Source organism: Falco naumanni, chromosome 11 (genome assembly GCF_017639655.2).
Source record: "Falco naumanni isolate bFalNau1 chromosome 11, bFalNau1.pat, whole genome shotgun sequence".
NCBI classification, from domain to species: Eukaryota; Metazoa; Chordata; class Aves; order Falconiformes; family Falconidae; genus Falco; species Falco naumanni.
Genome location: NC_054064.1, coordinates 33,089,978 through 33,109,182, shown reverse-complemented (window position 1 = coordinate 33,109,182; position 19,205 = coordinate 33,089,978). Strand labels below are relative to the sequence as shown.

Genomic DNA, 19,205 nt, shown 5'->3' with positions numbered 1-19,205 from the left:
GGAGCTGGCTGTAAGACAGGACCCAAACAGCAGTATTGTGCCCAAGCCCAAAACCTGGGGGACCCACTTTATTGAGGGATTTTTTCCTGTGTTCAAGTGGAGATGCTCTAACTCCTCTTCTTCTCCTCCCTCTGCCCTGCCCCTTCCTCCTCCTCCTCGGCTCCTACAAAGAAACCCCGGGTCAGAAATGCCCTGGTACCTGCAGGCACATCCTGCAGCCCTGGCACAGAGCCCATCTTTCAGAGGAGATCGGGAATAACTCACACACCAACACTGCCAGCACAGGGATAAGCAGGAGAAAAAACTTTTATTTACATCTTTCAAACAGTAACACAGCTGCAGCAATTCACTGGGAAGAAACTCCAGGAAGAAAACTCATCTTGACATGCCAGCGGTGCCCGGCGCGCGGGGAGACCCTCTTCCCACCACACAGTATTTTGGGTCAGTACAAAATTGCTGTTGCTTTAGAAAAGGCAGGAAATTCACAGTAAAGTATCAAAGGGGAGCACGGCACAGAGGAAAGGCAAGGGACACGTCGTTGCTCCGGGACCTCATCCCTGCCGGTATTTGGTCTGTGAAAATGCACCATACGACAACTCTCATAGAAAAATCTATCCCGGGGGCTCGATGCATGCAGAGTCACGGGATTTCTACATCCACTATAGGGCTTGAGCCTTTAAAAGAAGCGCTCGGGCGGCTCTCCTGGGACAAAGCCATCTGCCAGCCCCACCGCTGGGCTGCATGGGGCAAGCCCCTCCGCGGGTCTCAGTGGCAGGGAAGGACGAGACACAAGCTCGGCCAGGGAAAGCAGGGAGCAGCCCCCCTACCTGGCATGCGGCCCCAGAGGAGCTGACCGCCATGGCCAGGCTGCTTTTATAGCCTAAACCCACCCCCCATCATCTCCTCTCCTCCTGCCCAAAACTTTTAGAAAGAGAAAAAGCACACACGTTTTGGCTATTTCTAGATGTGTTTAAAAATGGGCCAGACCTTCATCTGAGGGTCATGGGAAAATCTAAAATCTTTCTTAAAAAGGATTTCATCGCAGGGTGGAAGATTTGCGTCCTCCCAGCCCGGGAGTTCTTGGGGGGATGGAAGGGCCCCCAGGGACAGCAGCGAAACCCAACGGTCCCTCCGCTCCCATCTGGGCAATCCCCATCCAGAGCGGGATGCAGAGCCTCCCCTGCCGCCACCGCACCATCACTTTCGCCCAGGGGCAGGCAGCGAGCGGGCAGGGATCTCGCTTGGCATACACCCCACGGCTTCTGGCACCGGTATCAGGAGAGCACCAGGGTGAAGCTGCCTCTGACAGAGCGAGCAAACACAAGGGGCTCCTCTGACCGAGCGAGGATGCGGGTGGCTCAGCAGGGACAAAAGAGTCCCAGGGATGTGCTGAAGTTCTGCACACGGAGCCTGTGCATCCCTAAAAAAGCCAGCCAGCTCCCCACCCCCTGCTGCAGGGCCACTCTCCAAGCAAAAATAAAACCAGGGACATTTCAACAACAGAAACTTGCCCAGGCTGCTCTAATTAATCAAACGGGTATCAGGGGCCGACAGCTTTGCTGCCCTCCTGCTGAAGCACCCATGGCAGACCGCAGCATGCTCTGCAAACACAAGCAGCCTTGTGCAGGCTTCCCCAAAGCTGATGCTAAAATTTGGTGCTTTTTTTTTTTTTTTCCAAACCTTTAAAAATACACATCTTGCTTTTTTCTTAAATATATAGTCTATAAAATAAGGCAACTCAAGGAGACAAAAAGAACATCCCCATTGCTTAGGTACTGCATCCTACCACCAAAACGGGTTACAGTACTTCCAGTTAAGAAAACCAACTCCACCTGGCCGCAAAGCTCCTGCGCACGAGAAGAGGAGCGACACACTCAAATGCTGCTGCAAATCACAGGGAACTACCTGGGCACAGCCCTTGGCAGTCCCTGCACAGGTCCCGGGGAAGGGAAGGCTCTCATCCCTCCAGGGATTCATGGGGAGGGAGCTGCTTCTGCCAGGGACGCTGCGGCTGCAATGGGAACCACACAGGGAACATCCCGTCTCCAGGGGACCTCAGGGATAAAGGCAGCACAGAAATTGGAATGACTTGATTTCTCCGCAAAATTGAAGCACACGTTAAAATATATCTTTGGGAGAAATTCTCTTAACATGACTATCTTGTAGTATTAAAAGCTATAAACAAGGCAAGCACAAAGGAGGGGAACGCATCCCCTGCACAGACCCTGCTCGGTGTCACAGCATCTCCTGAAAACTAAACTGTACAGCAGCTTTTTATAACAGGGGTTTCATCTCTCTTTATGCAAGAAGCACGTTTTACCTCCAATGTTTTCCCTCTTTTAAGTGTATTAATGCTGGAAATGTGATCTTCACATTTCTGGGCTTCGTAGCGTACCCATTTTCCATGTTGCTCACCGGTTCCCACTGGGCTAAGTCTTGCTTTTTAGACCTTTGTTTCTCTGAGATATTAATTTCATAGAAAATAATTTATAGGAAAAAAACCCCAACCAACCGAGAGAGCAATCTGCAGTAAACGGTACTGTGGAGCAACGGGATGGCATGCTGTAGGCTCAAATGGAGACTGGGCTTTGTGTATGGGGGACACCATGGCAAGCTGCATAAACCTGGTGTGATCATATCATATCGTATCATATCAAAACGAGGTTTGTATCACTGATCTGTGTGCGAACTTGACCATAGGCAGGAATACTTTACAGTCTGGAAAGAGAAAAAAAACCCTTGCTGTAGCAGACTTGACCTTATAAGCAAAGATCTTTTTGCCTGATACTGACTATAACCGTGTAGCCCCAGTACACCAGGGAAGGGACTTTAGGTACCACACGATCACCTAATCTGGCCCCAGCACCGCCCAGAGAAACCCAATCTGTGATGGCGTTAACTCTTGGTCCTTGGTACAAGCTGTTTAGTTCTCCTCGTCCGAGAGAAGGGGTGCGATCTTGTTGGAAAGCAGGGTGTACACGTACGGCCAGATCTTGTTGGTCTCTGTCCCCGAGAAGGAGTGCAGGATGCCCCTGCTCCTGGAACAGAGATAGGAGATGTCAGCACCAGCCCTTGGTGAGTACCTGCAGTCAGGCTGGCCATCGGCAGGGGACAGCCAGGCGGGGTTGGAAGCTCACTGATGCCTTTTTGGGCCAGAGGGGGATACAGGGGATGGGCAGTGGCTGCTCCCATCCGCAGCGTTTGCTGGAGGAGCCCAGCGGCACCCGCACACAGATGAACCAAACCCAGCCAGCAGCAAATTACCACATTACCCAGGACGACAGCTCACCCTCGCCCCCCTAAAGACCACCCATTCTCTGAAGTGCTCTACAGATGTAAACAGCAGCATCTATTCATGTGCTTAAGATGGTGGGAAATTCAGAGCCCCTGTTCTCCCCCTTCCCCTGCAAGGGTGCTTTTGACACGCCACGGACCAGTTCTGCTTTTAAAAACTGCCGGGTGCTCGCTCCCCCTCTGCGGTGGATTGCCACCCTACGGCAATCCATCTGCTCCCAACTCAGCTAGCAGAGAACTGCCCCAGACTCGGAAGAGACAAGCCCTGGGACGTATGGGTGCTCACAGCGGAGCCCTCCCAGCCAGCGCCGGGCTCTCGCCCCTCTCCTTCCCTCTGGCCAGTTGCTGAATGCCTCGGGGCCCGGACTGATGTTCTGCAGACTGACTGGGCAGCACCCACCGCCCGGGATCTGCACCGCCCGGGGTGAACGGGTTGGTTTGAAGCAGGGTAACAAGCAGCTCACCGGTGCCTGCAGGAGGGGAGCTGCTCTCTGCAACGTCACCGTCCTCACCTGCCTGCAGAGCCTCGGCTCGCACAGTGACAGCTTTGTGTGGGCAGGGCAGGGACTGAGGCATCTCAGAGCTGCTCCGTCGCTTGTGCTGGAGGACACTTGCCCAAAAAGAAGCTGAAAGTCTTAACTGGTTGGGTTTTGTAGCACTGATGGGCAGCACCTCTGCAAATAGGCTTCCCACCCTGCACAGCAGAGCTGGGGGGCAGAAGGGATTTGCAAGTGCCTTCTGCCACAGCCAAAAAACCCCTCCCACCACCAGCACCAGCAAAGCTCTTTATGGAGCCCAGCAAGACAAACAGGAGCTGTGAACTTCTTTGCATCAGCCTCCTCCCTCCAAGCAGGGCTTGGCTGCAGTGAAGGGCTGGGCTTTGTGCCACTGAGCGCAGTGATCTGTCCTCCAAAATCTGTCGGGGGCCACGCCGGGGCTCCTCGGGCTGTGGGGATAGGGTCATGGGACTGGCTGGTGGAAACAGCACTCGTGCCTGTTTTTATGGGCATGCCGTGATTTATTCACATGGTCCAACTCACTTGTACAACTCTATCACTGGCTTTGCGGCATCTTTGTATTTTCGGAGCCTGGCAGCCACGGCCTCGGGTTTGTCGTCCTCGCGCTGGACCAGCGGCTCGCCCGTCAGGTCATCGATGCCCTGCAGGAAGGCAAACACCATCAAGGGGATGCAGCCACCAGCCCCATTGCCCACGCTGCAGCTCCCTGCCACACAGCCTACTCTGCATCAATCCAGCATCCTCAGATGGCATTTAACATAAATCCCATTTCCCTAATTAACATTTAGCATGACTCCTTCAGGCTGGCTCCCAAGGGCAAAGTCCTCCAGAGCTCGGTGCTTACTACCTGGGATTTCCTCTCCAAGGCTTTTTTACGATCTCAGCTCACGCAGAGGAAGGCTTCTCTGACCTTTCCCTTCTGTGAACTGCTCCCAGCTGGCATCCCGCGATGCTACAGGCTCTTACCTGGACATGGGGGGGGTTGAAGTCCATGTTGTACACCCTCCCACTGCCCGGGTGGATCCAGCGGGCACTCAGGCGATCCTTCAGTGTCTCGAAGGGTATGTTCAAGCTGATCACCAGGTCCAGCTCACAGATCCCATCCAGCGCCTTGGCTTGCCCCAGCGTCCGAGGGAAACCTGCGCAGGCACCACAACAGAAAGGGGCTGTCAGGAGAGGCAGGAAAGCAGCAGGATGGAACCAAAACCACCCGCCCCGCAGCCCCGGAGCTGCAAAACCACCGCAGCTCCTCACTACAGCACAAGCGGTCCAACAGACAGGCATTCACCATATGGCTACAATAAAAAATAGCTCCTACAGCACTGACTCCCGAAATACAGCACACGGGTCGCCGTGGGCTCGTCTTTTCCTGCAAAGTCATAGCTGGAGGCAAGCAAGAGGGCAAGGCAACAACAAAACAGGGAAAAATGCTGGAATTACAGAGAAACAATGGCAGGAAACAAAACGCTGTGCACAGACAAGTGACACACTGCTGGTTTACATGGAGGACACGGAGGACACCGCAATGGAATGGTTTGTACAGCCATCACCCAGCTCTCAGAAATCCCCGTCCTCTGAGGGTGCCCAGTGGTACCTTTTGTTGGAAAAAACAGTGAGCAGGTGGGAGCATCTGCTCCTGCTGCCAGATCGCAACCAGGGATGACTTCGAGCCTGTCCCCTCTCCAGTTTTCTCTGCTGATAACACACTTTGTTTTCATTTTTTTAACCTTTTTTTACATCTGTAAACCCCTCTGAGACCTCCTAGGCTTTTCCCAAGGAGAGTATTATTAGCCAAGAGCTTGCCAGGACACCAGCACAGGGAATGAATCAGCCATTATGAGAGAGAATACATGTAGTCTGTCTTACCAAGTGAAGCCAGTCTGTTACTTCTGTTATCAGACCACTTGAAATAACTACGCTCCTTGTCACAGTTCTGCTGGAGTGGGGCTCTGACTGCACCCACCGCTTGTGCCCCCAGGCAGATGAATTCCCCCAAAGTTAACAGGAACGTGACAGCGCAGGGCTGCCAGCATTGCTACTGCCCGTGTTCAGATTTTAGCTTTGGGGGCAGCCCGTCCCTCAAACATCTTGGTATAGGCAGAGATCAACACACAAAGCAGGCGGCTCCTGAAATCCTCATTACCAGCCCACAGCCCGATTTGTTTCCCCCTTTCGGCAACCTTGGCGGGACCTCTGGATGCAAAGCTGTGATAAAACAGGAGCCGGTTCCTGGGCCAGGCTGCTGGGGGTCAGACCACGGTACATCAGCATCCTGAGCTGCAAGAACCCAGATCTGAGCATGTTGATGCGGCCCCCCAAGATTGTGTTGAAACACTGGAATTTTAATACAACAAAATATGTACTTGTTTATGCAGTGCTTGTTGCTGTAATATTTGTTAACCACCATGTTCCCTGACGAGTTGAGTGGCATTATTGCAAGAATAATAACATTTTAATAGTGAGCATTCACAGGCATCTTCAAGGCAGCCTGAACCTACAGTACTTGAGGTCTCTGGCGTCCACCCTGCGAGCCCAGTGGGGTGATGCTGCCAGACTTCCCAGTGCCAACACTGCTGCATCCCCAGTGCCCACTGCAGTGAGAAAAGCTCGGCCGGACTCCAAGCCCCAGCACAAGTCACCTCTCCTCTGGGGCTGTCCAGGGCTATGGGGAAGACACACAGCTCCACCAGCCCTCCAGTCCCTGGCACTATACCGTGGACTTGTTTTGGTTGTAGACTATTCTGTGTTTTCCCTGCCAGGAGCCTCAGAACTCTGCAAAAGCCTGAGTCTGTTATAAATCAGCTGCCTCAGTCTTATTTCTGTGTTCACTGATTCTTCAAAGCTTCAGCAGATGGGCAAGGGAGGGTTTCTCCCCCTACAGCAGCCACGGCCACTCATCCCCATACGTCACACTTGCCTGTGCCCAACACCACAGGTCAGTGTGACCTGCTCAGCCCTGCCCCATCCCCTGCCCAAGCCCCAAAGCAATGCCTAGAGCTGCCATCGGCACTTGTCAGCTCCCCGGCTACCGGCAGCGATGCACCGCAGCTGCTGGCACACAGCTTCGCCGCTGAGGGCTGCAGGAGCTCCTGGCGAACCTTCTGCTGCTCCTCTCACCACTTGCCGTGCCGGTTTGCTCTCGGCTTCTTCTCCACCCACATGTACCTCAGGTGGCTCTTGGGCTCGGGATGAGTAGCTCCTTTGCACAAATACGAGGTGGTAAGAGATGTTTCTTGGCATGCCTCCAGCCCCACTCTGCTTGCTGGCTCGGCTTCATGAAACACCTATCTCCTTGCCTTGCCCTTCCCTGTCCCGGCTGTGCGCCAAGGGCTCAGCTGGACACGCACGTGCTGCTGTGTAGGGCAGAGGAAGAAACGCGCAGGCAGATGCCTCTGCCAGCAGGTCGGCTCCTGCCTCTCCTCCCACAACCAGCAAAGGCACCTTCTGGGTCTTCTCTCTCCTGGTGCTGCCAAACCATTAGCAGCAATACAATGTTTGAAAGGGGGCTGGGATTTTCCCACCCAGAGGGGATGCAGCAGCACACTCACCATCGAGCAGCCAGGGCTGCTCTTGCCGTTTCTCCAGCTCCGTCATCATCATGCGCGTGATGACATGGTCCGGCACCAGAAGGCCTCGCTCAAGGTACTGCTTTGCCAAGACGCCAACTTCTGTTCAAGAGAAGAAAAAAACCCAAGTCACAAAAAAAAAAAAAAAAGCAAAAAAAAAAGCATGATATTTCCACTTAAAAAATATCGCTCCCCCTCAAATTCTGCCTGTCTTCCTATATTGCTCATCCAGGAGCTTTTCAGCAGCGTCCCTCTGCCCTTAGCTGCTGCTCCCAACGGCCGAGCAACCACTGGGTCTTTTTGGTGCTGTAGAAATGGAAATGCCTGAAACACCTGGAGAACCCTGGCAGCCCACAGCAGCAAGGGGCACCCGCACCACCCCTGCCATGCCGGCCGCATGCACTGCGTGCCACACACAGGGCTCCTTCGGCTTTGGAGACAGCACCGGTGTGGGTACAGGTGGCACTGGCACCGATACTAAATGTCCTGAAGACACTGAACCAGGTGCAAGGGATGCTGCCAAGCTCCACACACGTCGGGTGGTGGGATGGGACCAGAGACCTGGCCAGCTTCCTGCTGCCTGGCTCAGGCTCGCTTTGAAGCAATGTCAATGACAAAGGCAGGGTGCTAATAATGCCTATTCTTTCAGGTGCCTCAGAGGTGGTTTCCAGTAAAGCCATGAGGACAAGCAACACTTGCAGATCTGGCAGCATTTGGCTCATAGGCATGAAGTTTCCACATACAACCATTGTCAGGAAAAGCTGGCATTGTCAGTTACAAAAGAGCTGAAAAGGTGCAAATTCACGATTTCACGTGCAAAACATGGCAGTAAACAGGCATTACCAGCAAGCTCATGCAAAGCCCAGATCTCAAAGTGTTTGTTAAATCACTCTGGAAAGCAGAAGATGGCTTCCTGTCCAAAGGGTTTTAAGATTTCAGAGCCTCAACTTAACATACGCTCAGATAAGAAAATTATTTCCAAGATCAAATCCTTGAGAACATAACTGCGGTGTAACTGCAAGGTAAATATGCCTTACCAAGCCCCTGCCCGGCTCTCCCCCGTGTCACTCAGCTGGAACCAACAGCACTGGAGAAGCCAGCGGTGGCTTCTACATGGATAACGCTGTGTCTGGACCCACCTTCCTGGCAGCCTGGCACCACGCGGGCAGCTGCTGCCAGCAGCCAACGTAATAGGGATTTATTTCCTTATATATTTCATTGCAGCTGGGTAAAGCAGATGTCACCTCGTGGAGAGATGCAATAAATTCAGTTGCTTCTTACATTATATGGTTTGCCTGCAATTTTCCTGTAGCTGCTCAGAGACACAAAGAAACTGGAAAATGCAAGTATTCCTTGCCACCACGCGTGGCAACTCCTGATCCTGCCACCAGAAGAGGTCCAGCCTCTTCCCTCTTGGATCAGGACCCCACCAACTCCTTTGCTCTCTTCCCACAGCAGCTGAAATAGCATTTGTCACCAGAAACAAACAATATTGCCATCAATTTGTGCAAGATTTCTGGTGAGGACAGCACATTTTAGCCCACCCAAAGTATGAGTCCTCTAAAAAAAGCCACAGGGTCCTGCATCCCGAGGCAGGCTCTGGCTTCCCAGGCTGCAGCAAGATGTCAAAGCGGGCAGGCATGTGCACCTGAACTCCTGAGCTGCAGGAGGGTTTTTTTGCAAAATATACAGTTCCTGGAGAGAGTTCATCTGATCTAACAGGGGAACTGACGCAGCCTGCAGGGATCCCCCCGAAGGCGTGGGGCTGGGACGTGCACAGGAAACCTCGCAGGCTCACAGAAGGATCTGCAGAGGATGCCTGGCAGGAGCATGGGGCAGCTGGGGGCTGCCAGCCGAGCCACGCTCCCCCCTGGAGCCTGGCCTGCCTCGGACACGGACACGGAGCAGGCAGCGGGTGCTGGCTCACCGGCCCACGGGGCTGAGTCACGGCAGGGACCAGGACCACGTCCCCCTCTGTAACGGCATTTCAGCTCACCCTGCTGAGCAGCTCTTTGCTTGGAGCCACGGTGGCTGCCAGGCACCAAGAGCAGAAAACACCTTTTTTCACTAAGTTTTTTGTTGCTGCCCATACGTTGCCAGCGCTGCTGGCAGCTCTCCTGCGGAGGAAAGCAAAGGACACAGGGATGGAAAAAATACACGATGTCTTATGCAACCAGCACAGAGACCTGCTAAGGCGTAAATATTATCGCATCCGCCTACATTTTTTAATATTTATTCATGTGGTCTGCACGTTGCCACAGGCTCACTGGGAACGTGCTTGCTGGCAGGACAGAGCTGCTGGCCACCGGCAGACCAGCCTGGTGGCCCCGTGGGCTGCAGCTGCCCCAAGGAGGGGTGGCCGTCCAAGGGACCGGCTGCTGCTCAGCAGGGCTGCTGGAGCCAGGCCTGGTGCTGCAAACCAAAAATACGCCGGGCTGCTGTTGTGAAGCCTGGAAATACAGCGGAGGCCCACAGCTCTGCATCACGGAGGCTGCAGTTTTCCCACGCCCTCAATACGGGCAGATGGTTCTCCGCTGCTCCACGATGGACAACTCCTGCTGGCGGGGATGCTGCGCCTCTGTGCCCCCCGTGTGTGCTGGGGGGACATCACCAGCAAAGGGGGGATGCACCAGCATGGGAGTGCATGCGTAGGCATGGAGCGCACATAGCAACGTGGGGGGCAGGCACTGGCCCAGGGGTCATGCACCAGCACAAGGGGAATGCACTGCCATGGGGGCCCATGCACCAGCACCAGCACCATGCACCAGCACCAGCAGATGCTGACTGCTTCCGGACGGCTCCTGGAGCCCCTCCAGCCTCTCCCTTCTCCAAAACACTTGTGGCACCATCACCCACCCTCTCACCGAGGAGGAACAGGCATGTAGGAACAGGCACATATTTTGCATGATGGACCTGCAGAGCTGCCCAGTCCCTGGACCCCCCCAATACCCAGGACACAGGCGCGCAGCATCCCCACAGCACAGCCCTGCTCCCATGGGGTTTCTTCAAGGCAGCTTTTATCTCCAGTTTTTACATTTGCTGTCCCCCTCCCAGCTGTCACCCCAGGGCCCAACCTGGTCCATCAATCCCCACCCGAGCAGCACTCCCCAGCCACAAACCAAAGAGGAGAAAGGTTTGGGCAGATCCTTTGGAAGATCCTGGCCCCCCTGCATGAGGAGCTGAGGCTCACCCCTATTGCACTGCACAGCACCTATGCAAGCACCAAAACCCCCACTGCTACAGCCACGGGCAGCAAGGGGTTGCATGCACTGCTCTGCAGTTACTCCAGGTAGCAAGGGGCTCCTTAGATGCTGCTCATGCTCCCTGAGCCAGGCTGGCGGTGGGTGCGCCTGGCAGGGCTGAGCTCTGTGCAAAACAGCCTTTCTCGACTCACGGGCTTAATCTCATTAATCTAATGACCACGGGTTTAATCTGCCCTTTAACACATGGGACTTCAAGCTCTCTGTGGCTTCCCCCACAACCCTGATCTGCAGCCTCCTTATCAAAGCAACACCAAGTTACAGCCCTGAGGGATGCCTCCAGCCCCCAAGGCCACCAGCAACAAAACAGCCACCCGGGGCCAGGCAGGGCAGACTGGAGGAGAGGCTGTTCCCAAACACGGCTCTTGGCAGCCTCCAGACCCCGCATGATAACGCCGGACTTTCTGCCCTACACGCAACCTTTTACATGATTTTTTTTTTTTATTATTTAGGCTACAGCAACACGATCTGGAGTTAATAGAGAGGAGAGGCCTTGGGTGGTTAATAGGGGACCGACCTGTGCACCAGTGCAGATAAGCTGCAACGACCCAGCTGGCCGGGGCCAGGTGTCACCCTGGGTTTGGGACCCTGGGAGCTCTTTCCTGACAGGGATGCTGCATCCAGGGCCCTCGCTCCCACCCTGTCCCCACCGGCAGGATGTCACTTTGGACCCTATGGAAAACCAGAGGGCTGGCAGGTTGCATCTCCTGGGCTCAGCTCTGACAGGCAATGGGGCCAGTGTGTGGCTCTGCCAGCAGACCATCACCCATGGAAAAGGTGGGGAGAAGGACTGTGGGGCTCAGTCGTGCGCATCCCACATCCCCCTTGGGCTTTTTTGTGCTTACTTCGGTTGATGCTAAAGAAATCTGTCACAAGGAGGGGACTGGAGCTACTTCTGCCTCCAAGGAAGTACATTAAAGGGAGTGGTGGGACTGACACGAGACCCACGTGTCTCTGGGGGGATGCAGACCCTCAGCCAAAGCCAAGCCATTAAGCTGTATTGCGAATTAACCGCTGAGTCCCGCTAAGACTCCAGGATGCTGCCAACACCAGAGATGACCAGCTGGGTACTGGGGCCAAGGTACTGGCCAAGGAAATTGCTCACCACCCTCCAGCACCCCTGCCTAGCACCAAAACCACAGCTTCTAAGTCTTCCAAGAACTTTAAAAGACCTTTCCTACAGCAGAGCAGCCACTCACTAAGAGAAGACACTAATTAACACACGAACGTGTGGTGGCAAAGGTACTTGTAGGGTCACTGTAGCAAAACTTCAACACTTCAGCAGCAACCGTGTGTTCAGCCGCTTTGGACGGCTGCAAAGTGAAGTCCTTGTTCCCCGAGGCTGGCGACACAGACACCGGCACAGGCAGCGAGCCAGGCACCCTCCCCAGGCTGGGTGGATGGGGCTTCCTCCAGCGGCTGGAGTCCTCTGTGCCACCCAAGCCTGAACCCCGCAGCCACGGCTATCTTATGTCTCGCAATGGCAAGCAGGAAAATCCCCAGTGCATCGACGCCTGCCTGCCATCCTTGGACCGAGATGACTCTAAAAACATCAGACTGACAGGTCCCTTTGGGATAATGATTCTGTAATGATTCTATTCGTACTGAAGAGCCCCAGCCCTCCTAAAATACAAAACCAGTGGCGCAGATGATAAACTCGAGAGGAGAGTCATATTTCCACGTCGTTTCCCCCGGAGCTCACACACTGCAGCACAGTCATGTAACAGCTTGTCCAAAGCAAATAGCAAAAAAAAAATAACCACCCCAGCACATAGCTGCAGCTTACTGAGAGCTGTAACCAGAGGCTGTCAAAGGTGGGACCCGAACGTCATGCCAGCTGTACCAAACTAGGCTGATTTTCTTCTGAGTAATTTTACCCGCATTTCTCGGTGTTGTTTGCTTTGGGAAACTGAATTTACCGGACTCACACTGTGGGAAACACCTTCAGCTAACTCCACTCACAGTCCCTTCTCCAGGGTCCCCAGAGAAGCTCTACAGCAAGAACATGAACTGAAACATAAAATTCAAGAGACTCATTTAAAGCTTGATCCTACAAGTTCCCGGGTGGGCAGTCTCACTGCACTGCCCTGCTCCCGCACACTGCACCTCTGCTTGCTTTTCACCCAAGCCTTTTGTCCTGCAGCCAAAGCTGTCATGGGGGTTTTCCTAATTTTGAGCCTCCCTCCAAAGGAAATATTATTGTATTTTTTTCATTATAAAAGGAAATATTATTGTACTTTTTAATTATGAAAGGAAACCTGGGTATTTTTAAATGAGTGACCTGTGCAGGGCTGTGTGCAACGCCCTTGCTGGAGCATGTGGCTCTCCAAAACTTTTTTTTCTCCCCCACTTTGTTACCCTTCTAAAAAGGGAAATCACTTCTAGGTTCTCTCCGTTTGTTTTGTATCAATGCCGTTTTACCATTCCTTTGCCTGGTGAGTCAGCTTCCCCTCCGGGTTGGTCTTTCACACATCACCAGAGGAAAGAAGGAACTGCTGGAAAAAAAAATACACTGGGATTGCCTAATGGCATCTGCAGAGGAACCTGAGGGCAAGCTGGGGTGCAGCACACCTGCTCCGGAGCCTCGCCAGGGCCGAGGAGCATCTCACCAGCCGACAGCACTGCCTGCGGCGCAAACACAGCAAAGACCATCCGCTCCCCCGCGGGTTTGGGACCTGGGTGTCACCCATGGGACGGGCAGGAGCAGAGAGCTGCTGCGGGGAGGCTGAGCTCCTGCCAAGCAGCATTGCCCTGCCGGGGGCTGCCCACTGCGCTCTCTGAGCTCTCAAGCCCTAATAAGCTGGGTCTTGCCAGGGGTGACCTGTGCAGGGCAGGTGCTGCCACCCACCTCCTCCTTCTCCCCGGCTTCTAGAAGGGAGTTCCATAAGGAGTCGGGGACACGCACTTGCACCCCGTAACACCCCACCAGCCTTGCCGCAGGGGATGGCATGGCACAGCACATCCCAACACCCGGCCACAGCACCCCATGACCCGCAGCAATTTTCCCAGCGGGGTTTCCCCTGGGCACAAACGCACGTTCGCAATCCACCCCTCCTGCTGTGCGTGTTGCACAGGCACTGCCTGCACCAGCATTTCAGCCATCTGCCATCCACCACTTTGCAGTTTTTACCCCATTCCTGTACCTGAGGCAGGATGAAATTATTAACAACAGGCAACCTGTTTGCCTGGATGCCACCATTAACCATCGGTGGCTGGTTATTTGTACTGGCTTCTCCAGAGCTATACCCACCGGGCACAGGGATGAAACCATTACACACCCAAGGCTCCCCGCCACATCAGACCCACTTTTACTGGGCAGCTCCGCCAGCTCAGGCTGGGGGGATAAGGATGAATGAGCTGTGCCAACCCCACAGAAAGAAAACAACCTGTGGTGTATCTGCGTGTGTGTGTGTGTACATGAGTGTGTTCCCCATCCCATCTCCATCCTATCCTTGTCTACATTCCATCCCCGTCTCATCCCCATCCTACCCCTATCTACATCCCATCCCCATCTCCATCCTATCCCCACCTTATCCTCATCCCTGTCTACATCCCATCCCTATCTACATTCTACCCCCATCCCATCCACATCTCATCCCCATCCCTGTGGACATCCCATTCCCATCCGTGTCTACATCCAATCCCCATCCCATCCCCATCCCCAATCCCTGTCTACATCCCATGCCCGTCTCATCCCCATCCCCGCCCCCCGCCACCCCGTCCCGTCCCGGGGCAGGCGCGGGGCCGTGCCCCCGGTGCCGGTGCCCGCGGGCTCTCGCTCACTCACCGCCACCGGCGCGCAGGCTCTCCCGCAGGAACTGCCCGCTGGAGAGGTGCTGCAGCCCGAAGCTGCGGGCGATCCGCTCGCACACCGTGCCCTTCCCCGACCCGGGGGGGCCCAGCACCACCGCCCGCACCAGCCTGGAGGCCATGGCGGCCGCCGGAGCCCGGCCCGGCTCCCTGCGGGGCAACGCGGCTCGTCAGGCGGCCCCGGCCCGGCCCCCCCCGCGCCGCCGCCAGCCGCCGCCGCGGCCCGTACACATCAGCGGGGCGGGGGGCCCGGCCGCCCGCCCCCTCGGGCCGCGGCACCCTGGGACTTGTAGTCCCGCCGCCCGACGGGGCCCCCGAGCCAGGGGCGGCTGCGGGGCCGGCGGGGAGCCCGTGGCTGTGCCCGCAGCCAGCCGGGAGGCCGTGCGGGGCCGCGGCTGCGGGGACACGGGCAGCCAGCGGGTGGGCTGCCGGGGCGGGCTGCGAGTGCGCAGCCTGCAAACCAGCCTGCAAATAGACAGCCTGCAAAATATAGTCTGAAAAATGTACGGCCTGCAAACGCACAGGCTGCAAATACACAGCCTGCAAAATACTCAGTCTGCAAAATACAGTCTGTAAACGCACAGCCTGCAAACGCGCGGGCTGCAGCCCTACAGCCCGCGGTCGGTCTGGAACCCGCGCTGCCTCCGCGTACACGGCCCGCACGCGCGCGGCCGCCGGGCTGCCCAAGGCTGGTACCGGGGGGGGGGGTGGGGGGCACCCCTTGCATGGGCCCGGCGGGCGCTGCCGCGGGTGCGGGTGTTGCAGGCGCGGCCCCGCGGGGGGGGGGGCAGCTCTCCGGCCCCCCCGCCCGCACCCCGCGGGGCTCCATCCCCACAGCGAGACGCGACGGGGCCGTGGAGCCCCGGGAGCGCGCGCCCGCCCGCGAGCACCCGCCGGTGTTGCAACGAGCGCGCGCCCCGCCGCTGGCCCCGCCCCCACCCCCACAGCGCGTGTTCGCGGCCGTGACCGTGGGTGCGCGTGCCCCCGCCCCCGGAAGAGCCCGTCACATGGCCGCGCGGCGCTGCCATAAACACACCAAGATGGCGGCCCTCACGCCGCCAGCCCGTGCTGCGTCATGTCGCCGCCGGCCCCGCCGAGCCCGCAGGTGGGTCCGGCCCGGCCCGGCCCCGGGGCGGCGGGGGGCGGCGGGGGGGCCGGGGAGGCGAAGCCGGTGGGGCTGGGGCGCGGCGCTTCCTCCCGGCTCTGCGCGCTGTTATTTTCCGGGCGGCGGCGCTTACGCGGGCGGGGCCTGCGGCTGAGGCGCGGGAGGAGCGGGGCGGCCGCCGCCGCGCTTCCCTCTCCGCGGGGGGCCCTGGGCGGCCGGGGGAGGGCGATGTGAGGCGAGGGGAGCGGGGTGGGCGAGGCGGGGGCTGTGGGGGCCGTGTGAGAGCGGGGGGCGCGCTGCTCAGGCCTCCGGCCCCTCAGCGCCGCGCCGTCGAGGGGAAGTTGTGAGGGAGCGGCTGAGGCGGCCGGGGGCCGCCGCCTTCCCCCTCCGCACACACGGCCTGCCTTCCCCCGGGCCGCCGGGCAGTCGCTCGTCAGGCCGTGGTGTCCTCGTAACTTGTTGTTTGTTTTCTCTTCTTTTCAGGCTTCTGCAGTGGTTTGTTAAAATCGCGCTGATCCAGATGGGCAGGGGGCTTGCTGCTAGCGCGCCTCGCAAGCTGCCACAGGAGCGGGGTCGAGAGCTGCTTGTAGTACTCGAAGATACTTGACCTGTGCGTAGGGGTGGGGAGTCGCAAGCCTTGTGGGTTGTGGTCAGGGCACAGCAGTAATTCCATCAGTGTGATGCTAAAGAAATTTTGGTTCATGCAAAACGAGTGAAAAAAAAAAAAATCCATAGAAGCACCAGCTCCAAACGGACAGGAGGTGGGACTGGAGTTTAAAGACCAGCCAGAGAAACTTAAAAGGCTCTGAAAAGTGAGAACTGGCAGCAAACACTGGAAACAGTAGAGTTTTTTTATAAAAGCATATGGAAATATGCAATGTCTTTAGCAATAACAAGAACAAAAATGTTTGCTAGACTCCAAAACTAATGTGGGTTTTCCTCAAAAAGGGGGATTCTTCTGATGCTAACAGGGAGCCTACTTAGGCTTTTTGTATCAGGTCTGTGTGTCTTAAGGAACAAAGCAGAAATCGGGGGGGGGGAGGGGGGTGTCGGTGTTAGGTGCAAGGGAACAAACTGTATTTGTATTGGAGTAAGAGCTAGATCCTTTCTGGAGAAAATGGCATCAACCCTTACAACATATATGTGTGCAACTCAAACAGCCCTTGTTCCAGAGGGTGCTGGGGAGATAGTGTTCACCCTGGCAGTCACATATACTCTCCCTTTAAAGAGCGTAACAGTAACTGCTGGAGCACAGAGTAAAACCTAGAAACAGTGGTCAAGGCATACTTGAGCTATAAAATCACAATTCTTCTCTTGTCTCTTCAGCCTGTGAAATGTAGGATTCCCAATCCTATGTTTATGCCATTCTACTGAAATGGGTAGAATTTTTCTGCTGGAATAGTAATAGTGTTGTAAAAACACCTCAGAGTGAGAGCAAATGGTTCATTAGTTACGCAGCTTCCTTCCTTTTCAAAAGTCACCGTTGTATATTCAGAATATGTCAGTATTTTTTACCGAGGTTTTTTGTTGGTTTTTTTTCCTAGCAGCAGCGGATTCTTTAATGATTAATCTGCAAATGGTGGTAAATCTGTGAGTTTTGGAATATATGTTTAAGTCATCTGTGTCGTCTTACGTCAGTATTGCATAATCTGTTGGCTGTCCCCTTTTTATGTAATGTATGTTTGTAGTTTGTTTTAAAATGTACAAATATTTTTTTCCACTGCGTGCTTCTACTCAGATATTTCCATATTTGTCTCTCCATTGCCCTCTTGAGTTAAAAACTTGTAAGACACCATTTTGATAGCTGGATCCAGCTGAGTGTTACGTATTTCTCTTTTAAAAACAGTCTCCATAACATCTTGAGACATGCTTTTTTCCAGGTAATTTAATCAGAGTGTTACACCATTTTTGGAGTTTCTGCTTCCTCCTCGTAGAAATGTGAGAGCAACTTGTTCTGGTGAAGTCCATCAACATCATAAACTTTATAGAAAATTTAGTAACACATTAACTTTTACTATGTAAAACAGTTGCGGTTTTTAAACCTGTTTCAGAACTCAGTTGTATTTGATTCCCTTAACCAAAGGTTGGGTGTTTGTGTAGGAGTAGTCGTTTTCAGCAATGCCTGGTTTTAGAGAAGAAAAAAAAAGTGTGTGTGTGTAAAGTATAGGTTGATGTAAGTTAATAATTTAACTGGTTTGCAGTGAAAATGTTTATTGTGCAATTTTGTATTTGGATCCTGTGATGTAAAAGTGCCAGCTGCATACTTGGAGCACCTCAACCCTTTAAGTCCCTCTTCTGCTTACTCCGGCTGCAGTCCCTTATGAACGCAGCTGGCTGCCTGGCATTGGGTGCTGCTCCTGTCGAAGCCATCAGTAGGCATAGGAACGGGCATCTGTGATGCTGGCTCCAGAAGCACATGTGACAAACTCCGATTAAGCCCAGCTGAATGTGTTCACAGTGCTGTAAAATTCCACCACCTGCCAGCCCGCTCTGCTGGCGAAAGGCTGGCAGGCTTGGTGCAGTATGCCGCGTGGTCATGGCACGGTGCTACCCTTGTACTCGTGCTGTTTGTGATCCCGCTCCTCAGCTGTCACTAGTGGTGTAGTTCCACTAACTTACCTGGCTGTCTGCCATTATACCCATTGACTGACTGGTTCATGACATTCAGTACTTAAGTAGCGTGAACCAAACGCTAGGTTCTAGCTCTAGAATTTAAGGGGGGCAGAGGAGTGCCCCCATTCACTGTAGTGATAGTTGTAGAGTGGTTAGTTACCCTTTCTCCAACACAGCACTGGTGGATTTGGTCAGAAGAAGCTGCTACTTAAAAACACTTTGAGCTGCATTGTAAAAGCTGCAGTGGTCATTAAGATAGCATTAATTATCTGGATAATTTTCTGGACTGAAACCTCAGATGTGAAGGCAACGCTCCAGAGCCTTTCACCTAGCAGCTTGGCGTCTCTTGGGGGTGATGTGGGATTTTTGAGACATGTGAGGGCCGAGGAGACAGAGGACGTGCCTCCTGCGCTCAGCAGTGTTGCGGGGGGGCTGCAATGACTGACAGGCTGCCCTGGCTCAGTTATCACAGTGCTGATGCTGTCTCTTGTAAAGGTACAGTACTGTGATAACTGAAGGATGGCAGCCATCTGAGCTTCACGGGGCCCCACGCCGCTGGTTCTCTGTGCCCTGGGGACTGACGGACTGACACACAGAGCACAGCATCCTGACCTGGAGCGTACTTGTTTTAAATGAACCTCTTTGCATAAAAGTCAAAGGTTACTGTTTTATTTGAATAAAATATTACACTTTATTGTAGAGTTTGCTTGTTAATTGACTGCTTTGCTTTGAAAGGTTTTCCAGAAATGCTGCACTTTGGCAATCTTCAAAATGGTTCAGAAAGCAGGATCCTGTGTGGCATGGTGAAGTACTACAAGAGCAGAAGGGTGTGTCTATGGGTAGTACTGGTAACAGAAATTACTGTAGCAATACAGAAAATAAACCCCTTTTTAGGTATGTTTTAATACTTCTTGTTAAAGATGCCACAGTCTTGGTTAACTAGTCTCCTAACTCATTTTCTGCATGTCTCAGTACATGAAAATAGGTGGTGGGACACAGGGTATTTCACAGGCTGGCCAGCACGCTAGGGCAGTGCAGC

General features: G+C 54.5%; 1 protein-coding gene and 1 long non-coding RNA gene across 2 annotated transcripts; one reads left to right on the top strand and one right to left on the bottom strand.

Moving 5' to 3' along the window:
* Positions 1–288: 288 nt before the first annotated feature.
* Positions 289–14,701, bottom strand: AK4 (adenylate kinase 4). Its single transcript, XM_040610825.1, has 5 exons — positions 14,426–14,701; positions 7,361–7,480; positions 4,779–4,951; positions 4,335–4,453; positions 289–3,038 (listed from the first exon to the last, which is right to left on the bottom strand). Exons 1-5 carry the CDS (start codon positions 14,568–14,570, stop codon positions 2,924–2,926), a joined length of 672 nt encoding a protein of 223 aa, XP_040466759.1. The 5' UTR covers positions 14,571–14,701; the 3' UTR covers positions 289–2,923.
* A 764-nt stretch (positions 14,702–15,465) lies between these two features.
* On the top strand, positions 15,466–18,865 carry LOC121095659. The gene is made up of 2 exons (XR_005830172.1): positions 15,466–15,553; positions 16,037–18,865. It is a non-coding gene; the product is annotated as an uncharacterized LOC121095659 (long non-coding RNA).
* Positions 18,866–19,205: the final 340 nt, after the last annotated feature.